The sequence below is a fragment of the Hylobates moloch genome, unplaced genomic scaffold, assembly GCF_009828535.3.
Source record: "Hylobates moloch isolate HMO894 unplaced genomic scaffold, HMol_V3 SCAFFOLD_14, whole genome shotgun sequence".
Taxonomy (NCBI): domain Eukaryota; kingdom Metazoa; phylum Chordata; class Mammalia; order Primates; family Hylobatidae; genus Hylobates; species Hylobates moloch.
Window position 1 is genome coordinate 73,818,257 of NW_026652289.1, and position 22,999 is coordinate 73,841,255.

The 22,999-nt window shown below is 54.8% G+C and overlaps 2 protein-coding genes across 13 annotated transcripts in view; both read right to left on the reverse strand.

Annotated features, from left to right (window-relative positions):
* The window catches only part of BAHD1 (bromo adjacent homology domain containing 1), a 28,174-nt gene extending 10,109 nt beyond the window's left edge, over nt 1-18,065 (reverse strand). Inside the window, exon 1 of one of the 7 annotated variants that reach the window (XM_032175939.2) lies at nt 17,857-18,065. The gene's annotated coding sequence lies outside the window, so the exon portion shown is untranslated. Of the gene's footprint in view, nt 1-12,265; nt 12,372-16,374; nt 16,418-16,555; nt 16,871-17,856 lie in introns of those variants that run through there. The other 6 variants (XM_032175937.2, XM_032175935.2, XM_032175938.2 and 3 more) reach the window with 6 other exon arrangements.
* Nucleotides 18,066-21,895: 3,830 nt separating this feature from the next.
* IVD (isovaleryl-CoA dehydrogenase) overlaps nt 21,896-22,999 on the reverse strand; it is a 30,928-nt gene continuing 29,824 nt past the window's right edge. For 2 of the 6 annotated variants that reach the window (XM_032175942.2, XM_032175943.2), the window contains exon 12: nt 21,896-22,423. In XM_032175942.2, coding sequence (XP_032031833.1) covers nt 22,107-22,423 — 317 coding nt within the window. In that variant the 3' untranslated portion in view covers nt 21,896-22,106. The remainder of the gene's footprint in view (nt 22,424-22,999) is intronic. The other 4 variants (XM_032175945.2, XM_032175953.2, XM_032175946.2 and 1 more) reach the window with 4 other exon arrangements.

A 22,999-nucleotide genomic window follows, 5' to 3' on the forward strand; every position in this document is an offset into this window, starting at 1 on the left:
TAGGGAGCAATGCAGACCCCAGGGACAGGGGATAGGAGGAGCTGGTGGCAAAGCTCTTTGTTCTCCCCCTGTCCTTCTCTCACTAGATACTCATCACAGGATAGGACGAGGCTCTGAAGACAGAGCCTCCCAAGATGGGGGACTGGGTGGTAGAAGTCCATTTATTCTTTCTTCTTTTTTTGAGAGATGGAGTCTCGCTGGAGTGCAGTGGCGAGATCTCGGCTCACTGCAAGCTCCGCCTCCCAGGTTCACACCATTCTCCTGCCTCAGCCTCTCGGGTAGCTGGGACTACAGGTGCCCGCCACCAAGCCCGGCTAAATTTTTTTTTTGTATTTTTAGTAGAGAGGGGTTTCACTGTGTTAGCCAGGATGGTCTCTATCTCCTGACCTTGTGATCTGCCTGCCTCGGCCTCCCAAAGTGCTGGGATTACAGGCGTGAGCCACTGCACCCGGCCAGGAGTCCATCTATTCTTCCAAAAGTATAACCAAGGCATTAACAACCCCCTCCCCAAAGGCAGGGCTTCTGAGGTTGGCCACAGGAGGACAAGAAGACAGACAGTGAAGAGTTGAGATGGGGAACCTGCCTGCTGGGCCATGAAGGCAAAGTTCAGTCTCTGAGGACTCCTCCCCTGGCACATAAAGCAAGACTGCCACAACCTGGGTCTAGCTGGAAAAGCTCTATCAAGGGTGAAGTCCTGGTTTTGAGGGGCCTATGGTGGAGAAGTTTCAGCTTTGAAGGGCCCATGGTGGAGAGGTCTCAGGTTTGAGGGGCCCATGGTGGAGAAGTCTCATTTGAACTTTGGTTCAAATTCCAGGCAAGAGCAGCCCAAAGGGTGCCAGTACCCAGGGCAAGGGTAACAGTAAGGCCGGGATCAGCATATTCCTGGGGGTAGAGAAAACCCAGGGACTGTGCGTAGACCTGCCACACAGCTTTAAACCCCTGCCGGCCACAAAGAGTTGGGAAAAGAAAGTATCAAAGAGAAGCACTAACACAGGAGACAAATGAGCTGCCTTGTTAGTTGTGCTCGGTTCTCCCTCTTTGTAGGCAGGGGCAGGATGCAAGGAGGTGGGGAAGAGTCTCAGGAAGCCCAGAGCCCCTGACAGAAAATGCAAATGACCTGGAATCATCCTCTAACTTTGCTCGGCAAAACACTCCAACATACACCTGCAGCAGCCTGGGTCCCAGTTCTGAGTGAGAAGCCAGAGCTGGCTGTGCACTGGAAGCTGGCATGGCCAAGACAATGAAGAACTCCAGGGGGCGGTGGTCAGAGACTACGGGGCTGTTCACTTCCTACCACTCAATCCAAAGCACAGGGGCTGTCAAGTAAGGTGCCAGACAAGTTCTGTCCCTCACCAGGCACCCCTGCGACTCATCCCCACCCAGCAGGCCCAGGCTTTTCAGCTTAATTTCCCCACTGCTATTGGCTGTTCACACTCATTCTACAGAGGAACTGAGAGCAGTCCCTGCTGGGCCAGGATTTAACCCTGAAAGTCTCAAGCCTGAGGGCTCCCAGGGATTCCTGAATCTTTCCCTGTTAGCTCCCATGGCCTTGGGCCAGTGGGTGGGGTCACTGGACACCTCCTCTCCAGAGACATGCTACATTAATTGAGAAAGAGTGCTCAGAAAACCAGGCTGAGGGTGGTGTGGGCAACCTTCACCCCTGAGAAAGGACACGGAAAACTGGAAAGGAGAGGCAGCATGACAGGCTTTGCTCTGGCCACGTGCGGGGACTTGCCACTGCTCAGAGACCAGGCCCCGGGCAAGACAGAGTCACAGAAGGCAAACCCATTCATTCCTGAAGCACAGACAGAGAGCTCCTAAAAAATCCCAGGCATCTGCTAGGCTCCATAAGTCTCTTTCCTGCTTCTAATCAGGGTGACCACCCATCCCTGTCTGCTCAGCAGGCTTATTGGCAATGCCGGGCGTGGTGGCTCATGCCCAAAATCCCCACACTTTGGGAAGCCCAGGCGGATGGATCATGATGTCAGGAGATCAAGACCATCCTGGCTAATACAGTGAAACCCTGTCTCTATTAAAAATACAAAAAAAAAAAAAATTCAGCCGGGCGTGCTGGCATGAGCCTGTAGTCCCAGCTACTTGGGAGGCTGAAGCAGGAGAATCACCTGAACCCAGGAGGTAGAGGTTGCCGTGAGCTAAGATCGTGCCACTGCACTCCAGCCTGGGCGACAGAGTGAGATTCCATCTCAAAACAACAACAACAACAACAACAAAATCCCATTTCCTATAACCCACAGGCCCTTCTCTCATATCCAGGCACCCCTGTGCTGGAGGTGGAGGAGCATGCAACGAGAAGCAGCAGAAGCACATCAGTATTTCCTAGGGAGCCCAGGTCCAGCCCTCCCCAACTCCTAAAGGGCCTGGAGGTGATGCATGAGTGAACAGACCATGCATTTGAGAAGGGGCCAAAGCCCCTCAACAGGCCCCAAGTTACCAGAGGGGCTGGGCCTGGGAACGGCTGGGAGCCAAGGTGGAGATCACCTGGGCTTGTCGTCTTTGAGGATAAGGACACAAAGTACAGAGTGAGGAGAAGGCAGCTGGGAAAGACAGCACAGGGAGGTGCTGTCAGGCCTGGCTACTGGAAGTGTTCTTAGCAGGGGGATGATTGGCCACCCCTGACCTCCTGCTGGCTGGGAGACTGGCTGCATGGACAGATGGTCCTCAGATCTCGGGATAGTTGTCCCCACTCAGTCTTCCCCTCTCAACACACAGAGGTCTCAAGCAGAGAGAGGTGGGAAGGGAGTCAGTGCCTTGACTACACAGCTTCCACTTTCAGGAGTCTGAGCCCAGAACCTTTGAGAATCTGTTCCCTGTGGACTAATCTTGCTCTTTAACCTCTCATTCAGCTTTCCAGTCCCTCAGGGACACCCACTACTCCCCTGGGGGGTAGGGTGCTGACGATCCCGGGAAGCCTCTGAATCACAGGGAGCGAGTCACATTTCCAAATTGAGCAGAACAGCCTCCTGCTAGCCTCCCTAAAATCTGCCAAATCCCCTGGCACTCGCTAAAAACACCCAAGGCCATCAAAAGCACATCGCAAAACAACTCCTAGCTTTCCTGTGGTGCAAAATCCAGCCACTCAGCATCCTAAGGAGAGGCTGGGGTCTGCTGCCTGCCTCTCGCTGCACTCCATTCTGGGGAGAGCATGTGTGAGTCATGCTTTGAAGCCAATCGAAGAAGCAAGAAGCTGGGCTGCAACTTTTTCCCTGGGGTGGGGCTGGATGGAGGGGCTACAAGCCTGCCAGGGCCCCTTCAACCCACAAGGGATGGCCCAGCTATCGGGCTGGTTGGGGAGAGGGGATCCCAGCAAAGTAGCAGGCTTGGTTCCCCTCTCCTAACCGTGCCAGTCCTCCTGCTGCCCCTCTCACTTATACACTAGCCACCCAGAAACTTTCAACCACTGCTGGGGGACAAGGTGCGCTGGGTGCTCTCAGCACTATCCCCTCCTCTCTGGGAAGCTGTGTCCTCCCAGACACGGCACGGGTGGTCCATGCCCTCTTGGGAAGGTCTCTAGGAGGGATTCCCAGGGCACTTTCTTGACACTAAAAGATGTCAAGAAAGCTCTCGCTGGAGAAAACCAGTCTGATTGTCCCCAGCTCTGACACAGCTGCCAGGAAGGATAGCGGCTGGCTGGTGGGCATCCAGGCTAAAGACCCAGAGAACCACAGGTTGAATCCCAAATCCTCAGAAGTGTACTCTAAAGACAGTAAACAGGCCACCTTCACCTCAGGGGCATCAGGATCTCAAAATCGAGGGGGAGGTCAGACCCAGCTAAACTGTCACAGTAGGGTCTGGGTGTAGTCATCGCCACAGAAGCAGAAAGGGACAGATAGATGCCCTGCTCTGGCCCTCAAGCTGCAGCAGCACCATACACCAACCCCACCAGCACGAGCAGAGCACAACCAAGGTGCTTCATGCCGGGCTGAAGGTTCAAGGGAGAGTCAGAGACCCAGGGGAGCACGGGGTGCTGGCACTGCTCTGGGGAAACAAGGGTGAGGGCCTGGAAGGGCAGGTCACAGCCCAGATCACTCCCACAAGCAGAAGCTGCCTGGGGCAGGAAGTGGCCCTCAGTTGTGGTTGCTGCTCTCCCCTTACCCACCCAGCTCTGGGTTGCACCCCGCACACCATCCTGAGGGTTTCGGGACTACACTTTAAATTTTGCTTTTCAGGCTTCTTTGGTTTTTCGTTTTTGTTGTTTTTTGTTTTTGTCTGAGACAGGGTCTTGCTTTGTTGCTCAGGCTGGAGTACAGTGGCGCAATCATGGCTCATGGTAGCCTCGAACTCCCAGACTCAAGTGATCCTTCCACCTCAGCCTCCCGAGTAACTGAGACTATAAGCGCGTGACACCATGCCCAGGTAATTTGGTAGAGACAGGCTGCGGGAGGTGGGGGGTGCGGGGGGTAGAGGGCCTCACTATGTTGTCCAGGCTGGTCTCAAACTCCTAGGCTCAAGTGATCCTTCCGCCTTGGCCTCCCACAGTGCTGGGATTACAGGCATGAGCCACTACACCCAGCCCAGTTTATTTTTAATGAGAGGGAGGGATTCAGGGGAGCCTTAGACACGGGCAGATCAGGTCATCTGGGTGAGGGCTGGGAAGGACCCTGCCCCATTAGAAGCCACCTCCTTCCAATTACAGCTAAAACCACAACTGGAGCTGAGTTAAGCATTGCCCTCCTCTGCATTCTCTCTTGGAATAACCCCTCCCATCCGTGAAAGGAATAAAACACTTGTCATGAGCACTGAATTTCTTGAATCTTCTATCAGAGAAGAAATGTGGCAAGAGCACAAAACCAGGCTCCTTTTCACTTAAAGTTAGTTGCTGTTACTTTATGGAGAAACAGGTGAAGCTGCTGAAATTCTTATGGTAAAGCCAGGTAAAGACATAGCTGGTAGTGAATCTCTTAAAGAGCTGGTAAAGCAGAAAGAACCAAAGCACTGAGTCAGGCAGACCTAGATTTAAATGCTCTGTCCCTCCTGAGCAATGTATTTAACTTTTCCAAACTCCAGATCCCTCATCTAAGATGGATATACCAAAAAGAGTCTTCCTTAAGAGCGGTGGTAAGCAGAGGTAGGCAGGCCAACCTCCCCCATCCTTCCAACCCAACAGAGGAGGGCAGCTGGCCGTGGCCGGCCATTCCCCACAGCACGAGCCCGGGACAGATTCCTCCTACCCCAGTGAGAAATCTGAAAACCCAAGCTTGCACCTGAACTCTGCTCTGCCACTATTCCACTAAAAACACCTAAGTGCCCACCCCAAGGAAAGATAATAATGATGACACTCCTCCTTTTCCCTTGCAGGGTGAGTTGGGGGGGGGCGGGTTCAGTTTACAACTCATCAAGAGGGCCAGGGCAGAAACTATCCCAACAGACCCTGAACAACAGCTCTGTGCCTCTGAGAAATACTCAACTCTACAGTGAAAGGCCAAGTTCCTCAGATGCTAACGGCAGGGCTAAACCCACAACGTGAGGTCAGAGGGTGTGCGTCCTGCCTGTCTTGCCACCTGAATGAGGCTTCAGTGCAGGCACCCATGCAGAGCAGAAGTCTCAGCTCCACAGCACAAAGCTGCAAGGAGCACTGTCCTCAAAGAGAGAGAGAGCAGGGACCTCAGCCACCAGCCCTGCCTCCTCAGTGCCCATTCAGCCTCACTTGCTGCGAGCACTCAATTCATTCTGCAACCAGACTGGGAGCCTAAAAACACCTGGGCAAGAAGCACGAAGTGCAGCTGAAAGGAATTGGCCTGATTCATCTGGACACAGGCTTGCTTTTAGACTGCCCTCAGGTCTGGTGGCAGGGGCTGAGGTCAAGAGAAACAAGAGTATACCTCTCATATCTAGAAGTTGCTATACAACACACAGATCCCTGAGTGAGGAGAGTGGGCAGAGAGCATTGTGTTTTAATCATACCAGTGTTCTGCCTTATGAACTTTAACCTGACAAATTAGAAGGTAATCACATGCAATAAAAAACTAGTCTTTAGAGGCTTTCTTAAAAGGCACATGTCCCTACTTCAGGCAACGTGCCTTCCCCCAGCTTCTTCCCAGTACACAACTCCTGTGTGCATAAGGTAGACCTGCATCCACAGGTGCTAGCCCAGCTAAGCCTGCCTCTCATTCTCAGGCACACAGCACCTCTTGTGACCTTTGCCCACTCAGCCAACATTTGCTGGCCCCCCACAGCAGAGGGGAGACCCATGTGGGGCTGGAAGCCATTTCATGCCACTGCTAATCCTATGTGGCCTTAGTCAACGGCTTGAACTCTGAGCCTTGGTTTCCTTGTCTACACAGCAAGGTTGTTGTGAGGATTAAATTAAAGAAGAATGTGTGTAAAGTGCCTAGCAGAGTTCCTGGAATACAGTAGGTTCTCAATACAAGCTCATTTGTTTTCTCTTTCCCCTACAAGCACCAGACTAAGTGCTGGAAAAAATGCAAAAGACTAAGAGTTGGAGCATGGGCTGGTAGGAAGACAGAACAAGATAGTGTGACAAGGGCTATAATGGACTGTTCAGAGCTTGGCTGAGGGGTTCCCCCAAGGCAGCTTCTCAGAGGGTACATATGAGCCAGGCATTTAGACACTGAGGGCCTACTTTATGCCACGTGTACCGTGGGAACAAAAGCCCAGTAGGGAGTGGGCAGCACTCTGAGAAATTCATTTCATAAATGTTTGGATGCAGGAAGGGGTGACAAATAAAACCTAAAGTCTTTTTTTTTTTTTTTTTTGAGACGGAGTTTATGCTCTTGTTGCCCAGGCTGGAATGCAATGGCGCGATCTCGGCTCACTGCAACCTCTGCCTCCTGGGTTCAAGCGATTCTCCTGCCTCAGCCTCCCGAGTAGCTGGGATTACAGTCGCCCACCACCACGCCCAGCTAATTTTTGTATTTTTAGCAGAGACAGGTTTTCACCATGTTGGTCAGACTGGTCTCGAACTCCTGACCTCAATTGATCTGCCTGCCTCAGATACCCAAAGTGTTAGGATTACAAATGTGAGCCACTGCACCCAGCCCAAAAGCTAAAGTCTTAAAGCAGGAAACAAATGCAACTTTTCCCAGACTCGCCCCTATTGGCTCCATGTAGGATGACTCCAGGTAGGGGCTGGGGGGCACCCCTTAACTCTGGGCTAAGGCTCCCTCAGACCCTCCCATCCAGATGCCACACTGCCCAGGATCAGCCAGAGGCAAACCTACACCTGCAGCAAGACCCATTTGCTCTGAGCAGCTAACAATGTGGGAGGAATAAAACAGGGGACAGGGCACACCAAAGCTCAGCAACAGGCCTCAGCAGAACCGGGAAAAACCTTGTGCCACTGATGCACCATTCTTCAAAAAACATGAACAGCTCACCAGCCTTCTCCAAGCACCTGCCCAGGAATGGCAAAGAACGTGTGTTGGTTCAACCACCAGGACATTACATGCACCAACAACTTAGATTTCTAAAATGGCTTGCCAAGACTACAGGTGCTAGCTCTAGTCCTGAACAGAAACTAGCCAGCCAGGCCAAGATGGAGCTCTGCCTCCAGCCTCCTCCGCAGAGCACTAACCTCCTGAATGAACCAGCTGTGAGGAACAAGATCCAAGACCAGGCCTCCCCCACACTCCACTAGCAGTAGAATCGCAAGGCAGATCCTATCAGAGTTATGGGCACCCTACCCAAATATCACTCACCTAACTAGTTAAGTGGCTAGTGCCACCTCCAATAGGATGCCAGCCCTATGGGGACAGGTAGGCTCTGTCTTCCTTAACAGTAAATCCCACCCACATGACTTAATAAGAGCTTAATAAGAATAAATGAAGATCTGGCTGTCCACCTGCCCCACCCTGTGTAAAAATCTTTATCCTAGACTTAGAGCACCACTTGGAGCTCAAGACAAGAGCCCTCTGACCTCCAAACTCTCCTCCATCCCCAGGAGTCCACTGTGCATCTTCAATTTAATCCACAGTGCAACAAGGTTACAATAGGAAATCTCTTGTATTTTCATGGCACAACCCTCCTTCATTACCATCCATTTTCATTTTCTTTTCTTTCCTTTTTTTTTTTTTTTTTTTTTTTTTGAGACAGGGTCTTGCTCTGTCACCCAGGCTGTAGTAGTAGTGCAGTGGCACAATTATAGCTCACTGTAGCCTCGAATTCCTGGGCTCAAACAATCCTCCTACCTCAGCCTCCCGAGTAGTTGGGATTACAGGCACACACCACCATGCCTGGCTAATTTTTAATTTATTTTTATTTTTGTAGAGACAAGGTCTCACTATGTTGCCTAGGCTGGTCTCAAAGTCCTAGCCTCAAGTGATCCTCCCATTTCAGCATCCCAAAGTGCTGGGATTACAGGCGTGAGTCGCCATGCCTGGCCTCATCTTCTTTCTTCTCTTTCCCAAGTTGCCCAGCTACCTCTGGAAAGCATTCCACTGGCTGTGGCTGCCCCTAAACCATTAAGCAAGTGAATGTAGTACTACAGACACTTGTATCAAGACAAAGAATGTCACAGATACGTGAAATCGGGAGCAAAGAACTAAAGTTAGCATTATCAGTCCCCAGACGCCCTAAGTGTGCAGGGTTGGAAATTTCTGATTCACTGCAGAGGTGACTACTGTAAAAGGATGGTCAATGTTTGTCAAGCACTCACTATGCACCTGGCGAGGTCCTAAGCACACTACATTCACTATCTCATTTATCTTCACAACAGCCTTATGAGCTAGTTGTTACCATTTCATCCTAACAAGGAAAAAAAACAGGTACAAAGAGTTAAAAGGAAGGCTGGGCGCGGTGGCTCACGCCTGTAATCCCAGAACTTTGGGAGGCCGAGGTGGGTGGATCACCTGAGGTCGGGAGTTCAAGGCCAGTCTGACCAACATGGAGAAACCCCGTCTCTACTAAAAATACAAAAATTAGCCGGGCGTGGTGGCACATGCCTGTAATCCCAGCTACCTGGAAGGCAGAGGTTGCGGTGAGCCGAGATTGCACCATTGCACTCCAGCCTGGGAAACAAGAGTGAAACTCCGTCTCAAAAAAAAAAAAAAGAGAGAGTTAAAAAGAGATGCTGGGTGGGAGTGGTGGCTCACACCTGTAACCTATAATCCCTGTGCTGTGGGAGGCCAGGAGTTAAGAGACCAGCCTGGGCAATACAGTGAGACCCTGTCTCTACAAAAATAAAAAATTAGTCGGGCATGGTGGTGTGTGCCTGTAGTCCCAGCTACTTAGGAGGCTGAGGTAGGAGGATGGCTTGAGCCCGGTAGGTGGAGGTTGTAATGAACCGCGATCACGCCATTGTACTCCGGACTTGGTGAGAGAGCTGGCTCTTAAGAAAGAAAAAGTTGCTAGGATTGAGGACAGAGGTGAGCCATCCCGGCCTCTACACCAAGGCCCACACTTCCTGCACTGCAACACACTGCCTCTACTCAGGGCATCACAGGACGGCTGCTGGATCACAGACCAAGATGCAGGATAACCTGCACGTTGTTTTATTTTTCTGTGCTTTAGTTATTGGCATTACCACACATTATTAGTTTTCCCACCACAGAGGAACTAAAGATGTACTCCAATTAAATGGCATCTATGGGCTAGAACATAAATACAATTAAAAAAATTTTTTTTGAAAGAAACTTTTGTTTTTTTGAGATGGCGTCTTGCTCTGTCATCCAGGTCGTGCAGTGGCGCGATCTCGGCTCACTGCAACCTCCGCCTCCCGGGTTCAAGCCATTCTCCTGCCTCAGCCTCCTGAGTTGCTGGGACTATAGGCGTACACCACCATGCCCGGCTAATTTTTGTATTTTTAGTAGAGACGGGGTTTCACCATGTTGGCCAGGATGGTCTCGATCTTCTGACCTCGTGATCCACCTGCCTCCCAAAGTGCTGGGATTATAGGCATGAGCCACTGCACCTGGCCGAAACAAACATTTTATATCCTAGAAAAAGGTGAGATGCTAAGAAGTTAAGTCTGGGCTAAATAAATAAATGAATAAATGAGAGAGCTTCAAAGATACGTTGTCCTGATTTTATACTAAATCCAGAAAAAGGTAACCCCCAACCATGCATCTATCCAATATCTCTCGTCTCAGGTGAAATTCCCTTCCCCAAGCCCAGACTGCAATGAAGACTAAAAACTGGTCATCATGCTCTAAACTGTCATCTTAACATGCAAAGACATATTAACTGCCCCTTGTCTACCTCTCTCTGGGCCACATAAATTCAAGTCCTTTCAATTTCTCTGAAGATTATCTCTCAGTTATTCAATCATTTTTATTTTTATTTATTTATTTATTTATTTTGGAGACAGAGTCTTCCTCTGTCGCCCAGACTGGAGTGCACTGGTGTGATCTGCAACCTCTGCCTCCTAGGTTCAAGCAATTCTCCTGCCTCAGCCTCCTGAGTAGCTGGAATTACAGGTGTATGCTACCACGCCTGGCTCGTTTTTGTATTTTTAGTAGAGACGGGGTTTCAGCATGTTGGCCAGGCTGGTCTTGAACTCCTGACCTCAAGTGATCCACCCGCCTCAGCCTCCCAAAGTGCTGGGATTAAAGGTGTGAGCCACGGCACCTGGCCTCAATCATTTTTATAATTCTTTTTTACATTCTACCCCTCCAGGCACAAAGCAGGAGATACCCCTGACTACTGAGGAAGGCCCTGCTGGCCCTGACTATGGTGGAAATGTGACTTCACCCCTCCTTCGGGCATACTTGTTAGGATCTCCTGGCATCAAGCGGCACCCTAATAATACCTTTCCCACGATTTCTACATAGGTCCTCTAAAAAACAGTAATTCACCTCTAAACCACCGGGCCACATGAGAATGTGATTAAACACTGTGGACAGGTAACCAGAGTTGGAGAAGGGTCTGTGTGGGCTGCCCCTCTCCACTGCACGCAGGAAGCTGAAAAAGCTGCACCGATGGAGGCTAAGAGTCCCCAAAAGGCATTGGAGATGGAACAAAAGTAGGAGCCATCAACACCACTCCAGGTGAGATCCCTGGGGTCAAGAGAATGGCAGAAAGGCAGGTCCCATTCTCTTTACCCAAGGACAGGAGGTCAAAGCACCTCTTTTCTCCAAACCCACTGGAAAAGGAACACATGCAAGAAAAAATATTGAGACCCAAGTTCCTGCCTGACATTGATAACGTGACTAAGAAAAGTCACTTGTTTTTTTTCATTCAGCTAACTTGGTCATAGTGCTTAGAAATAAGTTCCCAATTCAAATCAGCGAGGCTGAGAGACAAACCCCTTTTTTTCTCCTGGTGGATTGGGCCTGCAGAGGATCTTAAAGACAATGTTATTTTTTTGTGTGGGGGGGACACTGAGTCAAGTGAATAACCATCCTTGCAGGTGTTTCCCACTGGGAAAAATGAAATCTGATGACCCCACTCCCACCCACAGGGACACAACACAAAGTCCTGGATGTGACTGTACTCCAGGGCCTGCTTACCAAGTCACCTGGGGCAGGACACCAACACCCCTGTTGGAACCCCAGGGCTGGGCCGGTGTTCAGTGAGGGTGCTTGTCAGGCCGTCTGGCCCTTAGCAGACCATGTGCAGCCTCACTGCTGCTGGTGCTCTTCCTCCTCCTCCTTTTTAGCCATTTTACTGCTCATTAGTGGCAGTACCAGGAGGTGGGCAGGGGAACATAAAGGAGCTGAAATTCAAACCAGCCCATTTTACACCAGTTAGGTGCCTCCCATAAAACCGCGCAAGATTTCTTCATCCAAGACCTCCCTGTCCTCTGTCCTGTGGAGGTCTAAGCAGCCTGAGGGGTCAGGAGCTACACAATCTCCAGACCCCAGGATCAGGAGCCTCTACCTCTAATTATCACGAGCTCTTGACTGCACATGGTATTTTCTGTCACTTCAGGGTTAACAGGCATTTCCAGCCATGAGCTGGCTCATCAAGTCAAGGCCAGGAAACCTGCAGAGCGGGAGTGCTGGGGCTGCCCTCAGAACCGAAGCACACTCTCCTCCTTGTCCCTCCAAAGTCCCCAGCACAATGGCAAGTTCACAAAGGAAGTGAGCCTTGCCAGACTGTGCTAGCAAATTCCCATAAATACTTGGGTCGGGGTAGTACTGCTTATGTAAAATGCTTCCCCATTGAGAGATGCTGCTTTATTTACATTCTTCACAACCCATTCATAAAAAGGAGGCCCTTTAATGTCGGGGCTGTTCGTATAATGCTCCATAAACTCGGCAGCTTCGCCTGGCAGCCTTAGTTCAACACAGGCTACTTCTCAACTCCAGACATTTTTTCCTTAAGGTTTTTTTTCTCCTTAATGACTCACCTTGCGACAGGGTGCTGAGGCCAGATGTTGCCGGAGCAAGGCCAAGAGGAATAAGAACAGATAAAATGAAAACACACAAGTCCTCCTGGATGCTGGAACAGAGAGGTGAGGAGGAATGAGAATAATTTTGAAAATTCCCCATAGAACTCCAATTTGAAGCATGTATGCTAAGAGGCTGAATTCCTTCCAGGTTTACTAAAACTTCCTTTCTGGATGTCAAATGCTCCCCAACTTACACCTCTAACCAGAGAAGGTGTGAAAGGGTTTTTTTTTTTTTTTTTTTTTAACCCAAAAGGAGCTCTCTCTGGTTTTTAATTTGCACTGGGGATGAATAAATAAACAGAAATTTTCTCTGTTTCTTGATAGAAGTGTTCCAGGGGCTGCTGGCTCCAGAAGGGGCACAATTTGCTCCGAGTGAAGAAACTCAGGCAATGCCCGGAAAGAGAGGAAGGACACACAGCAAACACAGCTGAGGAGCTGAGAAGAGAGCCCAGGAGATGCATTCTGAGGTAGCTTTTCTCCTGCTACAGTAGAAGGAGGAGAGAAGTAGTAGGGATTTTTTTTTTTTTTTTTTAATTGACAGGGGAGCGGTCTGCATTGCCATGGCAACTGTGAGGGGTGGCCTTCCCGCGTAGAAGGGAAATGCTGGTCCATTAATCATCAAACTGGGGCACAAAAGGGAGGTTTGGGGGAAAGGGGATGGATGCAGAATATATTTTTTCACTATCTAGCCTCTAACCAGTCATCAGTCCTCTTTCCCGTTTCCCCCATGGTCCAGGGTTGATGATGAACAAAAAAAGAAGACTGAGAGAGCAGGGATTGTAGCTTTCCTTTATGAGCGGTCCAATGTGGGGCTGATTGTGCCTCTTATGTTGGTGGTGCCCCCATAAACACCTCTTCCAAACCAGCCCCAAAAGTCCCATCTATGGGCCAGACCCAGGAGTATTTTTCTTTTCTGTGCTCAGAATTTTGTTTTCTCCCTCATTTGCACCCGGTTTGAGAAGAGATAAAACATATGGATTCATTTAGCATGAACAACAAGGAAAACTGCATAAGAGCAGCAAAGCCGGGTAGAAAGAATGGTGGTCCGGTGAGGTAGGAGGAAAACAGGATTACAGCCCTTTTCCAATGTCTATATGGTATCACATAAGCAATCCATAGGACTCTTCACCAGCAGAAATATCAGAAACAGCTGTTAAATTTCCCATTTACAGCACCCCAAACATGCCCTATCCATATGCCTTTGACAGAAAGGGCTGGAAACCTCCAAGGACTCCAATATGAGCATTTCTGGAGAAGCTGAAAGGAAGGTCTCCCTCTTGTTCCTGCCTAACTCAGCAACCAACCACATTTACTCACTCAACAAAAATGATGTGCACAGCACTGTACAAGAAATACCAGAATTTTCACACACACACACACACACACACACACACACACACACACACACAGAGCTTTAACACTCATATCGTTCCTGTCCTTAAGAAACTTCCAACCTACAAAACCACTCAAGAGGATACCACGTTAGAAAATCCAGAGTCATAAGCTCAGGCGGGGATGACTATGTTGGCCTGGAGTGGTCTGAGCAACAACCAGACTAAGGACAAGTGGGATTCAAGTGGGAGTAAAGGAAGGGGAGCGGCAGCAGTGAAGATGCAGGAAGAAAAAATGTGCATGGTATGGCTAGGGAAGAGCTAGAGGGGACACTGTCTAGGGTCAGACTGCAGGGAACGGGGAGCCATTGCAAGTTTGTGAGAAGGGGAGTGACACCGGGAAGGGGTGTTTTAGGAAGAATGACCTGGTAGCTGCATACAGACTGGATCAGAAGGGCCAGGAGGGAAAGGGAGGCTGTAACAACAACACAGGCCTGACATGGGGACAGCAGGGCAACAGAAAGGAAGAAAGAGAGGGAGATATCAAAAATAACCTAATCACTGGCTAAACTCTCCGGAGCAAACCCTCCTTAACACCAGATCCAACCGGCCTGAGTCTCCTGCCAGGTAAGAGACCTACCAAAGAGGGAAATGCTATTTGGGCAACTCCCCTTCATATTCCAGTGGCCAGACCACGTCATCCCCTTCTGACTGCCACCAAAAGAAATCACATGCCGTGTAGCCTCACAGAAGGCACAAAGGCCTTGAGATTCATCATCACTCTCTGGATTTTAGACATGCAATTAAATTATCTCAGAACAAACTTTAGCCTCCTGAGTGAGGTAATACCTCCCTTTCTCACAAGCCTCAGCTCCACCCAGGCTGGGGTCTAGATCATTCTAGGGAGGTCCATGGGGGGTGGCCATGAATAAACTCCCATGCCCATGCTACCCCTCTGACGAGGCAGACAAGCAGCTTTCCCAGGTGGTATTACAGCCAACCACAGTTGAGAGCGGCTTCTAACCAGCCCTACCTGAGGTGGGACTCGAACTCAGATTCTCAGCAAAATCCACATTCTAAAACAGCCTGAGTTTCCCTGTCCTTATGATCCCAACTCTTCTTTTGGGTGTGGGGTTCACACGGGGGGCATGGGAGCTCTGAATGAGTTTTTACAAGCAGGTAAACAACATCCAGCTCACAGCTGGTCACTGGTGGAGTTGGAGGCACTCACAGCTTAAGCCAGTGGTTCCTAAGCGTCCTCCAAGCTGGCCAAGGACAGTGGTGCCCCTCCAAGACATGTGGTCCCTCTGGGCTCTTTTTCTCCTTTTTTTTTGTGGAAGATAGCGAGGTGAAGAGAGTAGGGAGGAAAGTCTCAGGTGGCACAAAGTAAAAGGACTGGAAACCTTTTTTATTTCATTATTAAATTCCTGCCTGGATTTATAAACTCAGCTTCTCATTTCTCTAAGTGGGTACCTTCGTGGCTAAGGAAAAGTGCTGGAGGCAGCTGCGGAGGGCTGGCGGGAGCCCACGGGGTTGGGGGTGTCTCTTGTCCTAATCAAACTAGTCTTCTGCACTTCTAACACTGTCGACAATGGGCAACTAGGAGATGTCCCAGGTGGGGTTAGACTTCTGCCTGTAGGCAGACTCTGCCTGTTGAAAAACCCCTCATTCTTGACAGGCTCTACAGCGGCTCACCGGGTCTGTCGCCTCGGTGAGTAGCAACCCCGTCGCCACCAGCCAAGGCACATCATGAGCATACACCCCCACCCCTGCCCCTCGGCCCCCGGCAAGTAGACCCCACTTCCCAGAGCCTCGAGGCCAACAGAGAGCGGCTAGAGCGGCAAGCCAGTGCCGCAGCTCCTCCCGGCGGGCGCCCCGGCCCCCGCAGTCCCCGGGGCAGAGTCCGGCCCCGTCGCCCGCCCCTCGGAGTGGGTGCCTCGGACCCGCTCCCCTCCCCGACGCCACCACCTGCGCCCGCTCCGGCGCCGCCTTTGTCCGGCGCTTCACCGCCGAGCGAGCCCCTCGGGCCCGACCTGACCCGGCCCCCAGCCCCAGAGGAGAGGCGGCGGAGCGAGCAGGGCAAGACCAGGCCGGGCCGCGAGCACAGGGTCCCGCTGTCACTTGGAGGCGGTCTGACAACTTCGATTCCCCCCGCCCCACCTCGGACTCGGCCGCCGCCCCGCAAGGTCCCCGCAGGGCCTCCCGCGGCCCACACTCGCTTTTCGAACCGGTCCCCTTCCGTCTTCGGCGCCTCCCTTCCTCTCAGCCCGATCGAGTCGGGTCTACACTACTCCCCACCACCGCCCCCGGCCCGGCGCGGCCCTCATCCCCTGCCCCCCATCCAGCAATAACCGGTCAGCTCCCAGCGCGGGAGGGCGCCCCCCACCCTGAGCGGGCGATCCCGCGGCGCCGCCCCCAGCCGCGGCCCCTTGCCTCGGGGACCGCGATGGGGGAGGGGGCGCGGCGGGGGCCTCGCCGCCCGCGCACTCGGAGGCGAGCCGGCTCCGCGGCGGCGAGGGAAGACCGGCGTCCTCCCGCCCTCCGCAGCTCGGGACGCCCGCGCCGCCGCCGCCCGGCCGAGCTGCCACCCTCCGGCCGCCACCCACCCCGCCCCCGGCCTGCAAGGCGGGCGGCCCCCGGGGGCTGTCACCTCGAGGCGCGCCGCGTTCCCCGATGGCGGGACCGTGCTGCCGGACCCAGGGGAGGGAGGTGGCGCGAGCGGGCGGGCGGCCGCACCTGCTTCGCGTCGTCCGTCCGTCCGTCCCTTCCCGGGCTGGCGGGGGCGGTGGCGCGGCGCGCTCGGTGGGGCGCGCTGACGGGCGGCCGGTCCTCTCCCCCTTCGCTCCTCTGCCTACCTCGCTCGCTCCCTCCCTCCAGCTCGCCCCTTCCCCCTCCTCGACCCTGTCCCCTGACTCACCAGAACGGGCGGCGCGGACGGCGCGGCTCTGGGCGCCCGCAGGCCCCGGCCGGGCTGGAATCCGGCGGCTGGAACCCCCCGGGGGCGCTCAATTCCCGGGCTCCACGCTGCTGCGTCAGCGCCTCCTCCTGGGGGCCGGGGCCGGGCGGGCGGAGCGGGGACCGCGGCCGGGCGGGGCCGTCGGGGGGGCGGGCGCGCCTGGCCGGGGCGGGCGGACGGCGGAGGCCGGACGGGCGGGGCGGGCAGCCGGACGGGCGGGCGGCGGGGGCCGGGCTCCGGGATCCGCTACGCCGCTCGCGGTTCCCCCACAAACTCCCCGAGAGCTGAGCCTCCGCCGCCCTCCTTCCTGCTTCCTCGTCCCCAGCCAATCAGCAGCGCGCCCCTCGGCCAGCTCCGCCAATCAGCCGCCCCGCCCTGCGCTGGCTCCGCCAGCCAATCCGGCCCTCGGCTCCCCCTCCCGGTCTCTGACCAATCAGAACCGTGGGTCGGTCGTCCCAACGCAGGGGGCAGCACGAGGCGGCCGGGGGAGGCGGTGCGGGGAGTGGTGGGGCCTGGGGGGAGGGGTGCGGTGCCAAGGGTGGTGGCAATGGGTGATTTTCTTTGCCGGCTTCTTGGATTTTTCTCTTCGTCTTAAGAACCTGAGCCCATATCCCACGGGGACTAGACCCCAATCCCCCAGCTGCTAGCCCCCCGGAAAAATCTTATCTCCCCCCGCCCTGGCCATCACCCCTCCGCATCCCCTTTCCCCCAAATCCTCCCCAGCACGCGCTGGAGAAAGCTGCGGGCCGAGGAACACCCCATCCTCGCCGGAGGCTGCTGCCCCCAGGGCAAAGCTTCGGGAAGACCAGCCGAAAATCAGGCGAGAACAACCCCCCTTTCCTGCAGAAAGGGCCCCAGACTCCTGCAAAAGGGCCCCGACTGCTGAGAAGCCCCTCCCGCCCTTGCCTCATCTTTCCGACTTCCCTGCCTGCCACGTCTCCTTTCCTTTCCAGCAAGGTCGGTCCTGGCTTGGTAACCCCTCACCCGCATCTCTTTTTCCTCTTTCTGCCCTTCACCTACTGCCCCCAACCCCAGCTCCTAATTCACCCTCTTCAGAAGCAGAGTGTGGAGCCCTCATCCATTTCCAGCTGACAGCAGAGCCTGGTCTGTGAGTCCTTGACACCCACACACCCTCTTCCACCACCGCGGGGAACATCAGAGCTCTCCGGGGGAGGGAGAAAGGGGCGGGCAGCCTGACAGGAGCGGCTGGACTCCCTCCCTCGCGTCCCCAAGCTACGGGAGAACCAAGTGTAGACACTTACCTGGCTTCCCCCTAGTCACCGAATGCTGTGGCTCCGTCTCTCACCCCCACAGACGTGCCTTCCCAAGCCAGAGCACGCTCGCGGGGTCAGTGGGATGGGTGGGCACAGCGGGCTGAGGTCACAGAGAGAGATGGGAAGTCCCTGTAAGGTGCGGGAAGGAGCTGTGTCTTGGGCACCTGGTGGTGCCAGAGCCCGCCTAGGACTTCACTAAGCCTGGGATATGCACACAGTAGGTTCTCGAGAAATGCTGAGTTCACCCCTGAACAAAGCCTCATTCCCAATTCAGGCGGGGGAGGGGAGCTTTAGGAGGTAAAAGGAGCAGCGGCAGAAAGGGTAGTGTCAAGTCACCAGAGCGCTGGAGCAGCCCAGGGAGGGGCTGGGCCCCAGGAACGCCTTGGGCAGAGAGAGGCACCCATAGTGCTGAGGCTGCCCAGGCAAGCAAGGAAAACCCAGCCCTGGAGTGTGGCCCAGGGGCTTCGGAGGGGCTCCTCCTGCACCACACACAGCGCCCAGCCTTTCCTAGACCTTGGGACTCCAGCGCTCACCCAGGCAGCCTTTTAAGACAATCAGGGCTGCTAGCCAATATGGCTGGGAAACAACCTCCCCCAGAAGCAGTTCCCCATCTGCCTCCAAAGCTGTCCAGGGGGCCCAGACTGTCTTAGCTGTTTGGGGGGACACATTTAAAGGAGGCGCCCCCTCAGCAGGGAAAGTGTGTGAATGGAAGCTAAAAGCTAAGACTGTGGCACGGAAATGTCTCGAAGGTCCAGGTTCTCCCACTGCCACTTCTCCCACCTCCCACCCCCCACCCTTGGGGAAAGCAAAACCCCCAAAGCTGTAAAAGTAGGACACTGAAAGATTTCTCCCTTTCCTGGACAGGACAGAGGTTCCCGGCAGTGCCCCCCAACACACACCAGGCCAGCCCTACTCCCCACCTCACAGAATTCCCCCTCTCCCTGTCCCAGTCTGTCCCATAGGCAAATTAACCCCATGGTGGCCCCCACTCATCAGAGATTGGTGGTGGAGGGTACAGCAGTGGTGGCCATGGGAGCAGAGCCATGCTACAGGCCAAGACAGAAGAGAGGCCAGGCTCCTGTCTGCAGCCCAGGCGGCGCTGACCTTGGCAGCCACTTCAGGCCTGATAATGGGCAGGGATGGAGGCCGGGAGGGCCAGAAGAGGAATATACCTGGTGGCAGGGAAGGAGACCCAAGTGGCAGGAAGCCCATGTTCAGCCGAGGAAATGGTAGCAGGATGAGGTGGCAGGATTGGGTGTCTTCCTGGTGTTGGCATTAGGGGGCCCTGGGGTGAGCAGGGGAGAGTTGTCTTATCGGGGTCTCGGTGGGAGGGAAAGGAAGGCATACCGACTGGAGAGGAGGCAGAGTAGTCATGACAGCCCACCCCCAAGTGCCTGCCTGGCCGCTGGAGGAGTTCTCCCCTCAGAGCCTCCAGTGTGAGTGGCTGTGTCCGCTGCCCCAGGAGGCTCTGACTGAGTGGGCTATGGTGCAGGGACACAGGCTGGCTAAAGGCACTAAGTGTTCCTCCTGTGCCAGCTCACTGAGCCACCTCTGTCCCCCCTTCCTCTCTATTGCTTGTTAAAACAAGCCGGTAAAGAATAGGCAGGGGCTACACCCTGCCTGTTCCCCAAAGGGAACTTTTGGCCTCTCCTAGCCTCCTTCACCCAACTTTCAGGGACCTCTGCAACTGGGCCTCCTTCTTTCCCAGTCCAAAGCCCTTCCACAGCTGGAAAGGGCTCCACCTCTTCCTCCTTCCTTGGGTCCTGTAACCTTTCCTGAGTGAATGCTGCCCCCACCCCACTTCACACTGGGTAGCTGTGCCACGCCTGGGGCCCATCACCTTTCCTCTCCCTGGTATGTTTGGCAGCCCAGAGGTCTCCCACTGAAAAAAGGGTTTGGCACTTGGTGTAGAAAGAGGAATGGGTCCATCGGGTCTCCAGAGTCTTCCCCGGGCTGCTGCCAGGCAGGGGCTCTCTCTCCCCAGACACCTCCAGACCCATCGGGAAGGGTTAACTGCCTCAGAGGGAGATGCCGTAGAGGAAAACATCCAGGGCCAGAGAGACCACGCGGCGCACCCCTCCCCCACCACACACAACCAGACTGACAGCCGGGACAGACTGGCTGCTCGGTCATCTCCAGCCCAGCCCCAGCACCTCCCCGCCACTGCCCACTGCAGTCCCCGAAGACCGCCTGGCCTGAGATCCAACCACCTGGCACCAGGCAGGGCACCCCATCTGCAGTGCAGTCCCTGCAGTGGTGGCAGTGACCACTTTCTCCTCCCTCCAGCCCCTGCCCAGGTCCCACCTTCTTTCCTGGAAGTGGGGCAGCCCCTGTCCCAACCCCCAGAATACCTGAAGTCTAGGTCCCTACAACGCTTACTGAGCCACCTGGCTCCTCAGCCCCACTGGACGAACTGAAGGGCACAGCTCTTTGGGGGAGGAACACCAAGGCAACAATTAAATGCGGCAGCAGCATTTGCCCCCTCCCCCATCATAGGAAGCCCCTGGGGGGTGGGGGAATAAAGAAAGCTGGACTTTTATAGTCCATTTGCTGTGACCCACTCCCTCTTAAAGGGATTGGAACACCCCTCCTTAAAGGGATCTCCAGAAATTATTTGCCCCCCAAGCAAATCCTAGTGCAGGTCTGGTCTTTACCTGCGGAGGCCCTCATCCCTAGGGATGAGGAGGTAGAAGTGCTCCTCCAGACTCTTGAGCTGGAGGGGCAAGGTACCCTCCTACCACCAAGGAGCCAGCTGTTGAGCGCCCAGTGAGGAACAGGACCTCTTCCTCCCCTAAGGGCACCTACGGCCCCGGCCTTGGGGGTTGGGAGGTCCCGGTGAGGTAGGGAGTGTGTGGGACTCAGTCTCCGCACAAGAAGGAACAAGGGGGCTGCATGCGCTCAGTCTTTGGGGAACACATGTCCATGGCGCTGTGTCCAAAACCCCCATCTGCCCAGCACTAGCCTCCAGATTGCCGGCCAGGGGACGTCTTTGCAGTCTGCCTCTCCCGGTAAAAGCTGTTTCTGCGTTCTCCTTCCCGCCCTCTGAATCCCGTCTCCTACCCTCTTTGGGGCCCCATGCCTTTCTCTTGGGGTGCATTCTCTGCCCCTCACCCCAGTCGCCTCCTCCGCAGCCCCAACAACTGCGGACTACACCCTATTTCAGGCTCTCTCCAGACCTAATCGGAGTGTCCCCGGGGTCCTTCTCACCCCCCCCCACACCCCCGACTACCGTCAAGTGGTGGGGGATGGGCACCCCCCCGGCTCCCGGGAGCCCCGCAGAGTCGCATCTTAGCCCTTGGGCTCACTTGGTCCCTAGTCTCGCCCTGCCTCTGGGACTGCAGAGTTCAAGGAGGGGGTGGGTGTAAGTGGGGGAGGAGGTGTCCGAGGGCACTCCAGCCTGAGAGGGACAGAGTCGGAAGCGGGCACTCACTGAAGCCACCCCCCTCTGCCCCTCCTCCCTTCGCTGGGGGAGGGTCGACGCTGCCGGGGGGAGAGGTTCCCCGGCGCTCAGGAGCCCTCCAAGCCCCCCACCCCTACCACTCCCTGGAGGAAAGACTCCCCCAAGGGCTGGTGCTCCAAGCCCTCACCCCGGCAGCTGTGGCAGCCTCCGGCTGAGGTCAGGCTCCACCTCCTTTCTCCAGAGGGAGAGCGCGGAGGGTTGTTTGTTGTTGGGGTGTGAGAGAGAGAAGGTTCGAGATCACCTGGCCCGGTGGGCACGGCTCCGGAGCGGGAGCTGGGCCGGGTGGGCTGGCTTGGGCAGGAGCCCGCCGCTACGCCCTATTTCAGGCTCTCTCTGCAAGGGCGAAGGACTCCCCTCGCCCACCCCCAACCCCGGCTCCGAGCCCGCGGCCCGGGCGCCCCCTCTTCGCGCCCCTGCCCGGCTCTCCGGCCCGCGTGGGATGCCAGGACGCCCCAGGCAGAGGGCCTGCCTTAGGGTTACCACGGGGAGCCAGGCTTTCCTGCTCTCCAGGAGCCTGCAGTCGGAGGCTGGGATGGGCTGGGGCTAGAGAGACAAGTAGACGGAAAACAGTGATAACTTTATGACAGCAACACGTAATGGCTGCTGAGGAGGAGGGAAGGCTGCCAGGGTCTGCCCCTGGCAAGGGGCTGGGGTGAGGTGCGGGGACGTTCCGAGAAGGGGCTAAGGCGAGAGCGGAGCCTGAAGGAGCAGGCACTCTTCGGGCAGGCTGCCATAGGTAGGGGAAAGATGAGGACACCCCAAGTGCCGAGTACCAGTTTCAGCAAAGGTGCAGAGCTGTGGTATAAGGGTGAGGCAGCAGATGAGGCTGGAGAAGTGGGTAGGGCCACCTCAGCTTTGTAAACCCTGCCAAAGAGCTCTGTCCCAAAGGCGTTGGAGAACATAGAAGGATTTTGAGGAAAGGAAGCTTCTGGTCTGAGATCCGAGAGGCGAGTTGGGGGAGCAGCACGCGGGGTGTGAGTTCAGGCAGGAGGATCTTGCATCTCAGTTCCCTCGCAGTGCTCACCTGCTCCAGGGACGTCTGACCTTGGGTCTCGCCCTGCCTCCCAGGTGGGTGTTGGGCGGAAAGAGTCTGCTCTGGGGGAAAGAGAGCCCTCTTTTAGCGCTGTCCACAACCCCAGCCGCTGCTGTCTGCCGCCAACCAGGAGCTCTACCATCTCTTTCCCTGGGGAAGAAACGCAGAGACCCCCATGCTCCATCTCCTCCCTCACTCGCTAAGATAGGCAGCCCTCCCAGAATCCATGCCATTTCCGGAGCAGCAACAAGAAAGACAAACATGGGGACGAGCTTCGCTTCACCCTCCAGGTGCTTTTTCCCCCACCCCACTGGAGACAAACTGGCGGTACATATTTCTCATAAAAACCATATAGGAACGGGGCAAACGACATCCTATATTGGTTTCTCATTCTCACCCCAATCTCAGTAGGTGTATGCAATTACTATTGCCATTTCACAAATTAGGAAATTGAGGCTTAGAGCCATTAATGCCTGGCCTGAGCCACACAGGCAGGGCTTATACCCTAGCTGGAATTGTACCACTTGCCCAAGCCCCCAACAGTGACTTCTGCAAGCTTGGAGAGGCTGACCCCACCAGACTTCCGAGGCCAAGGATGGCCAGGTTCAATAGGAAGGGGTGTGAGGGTGTCAGTGAAG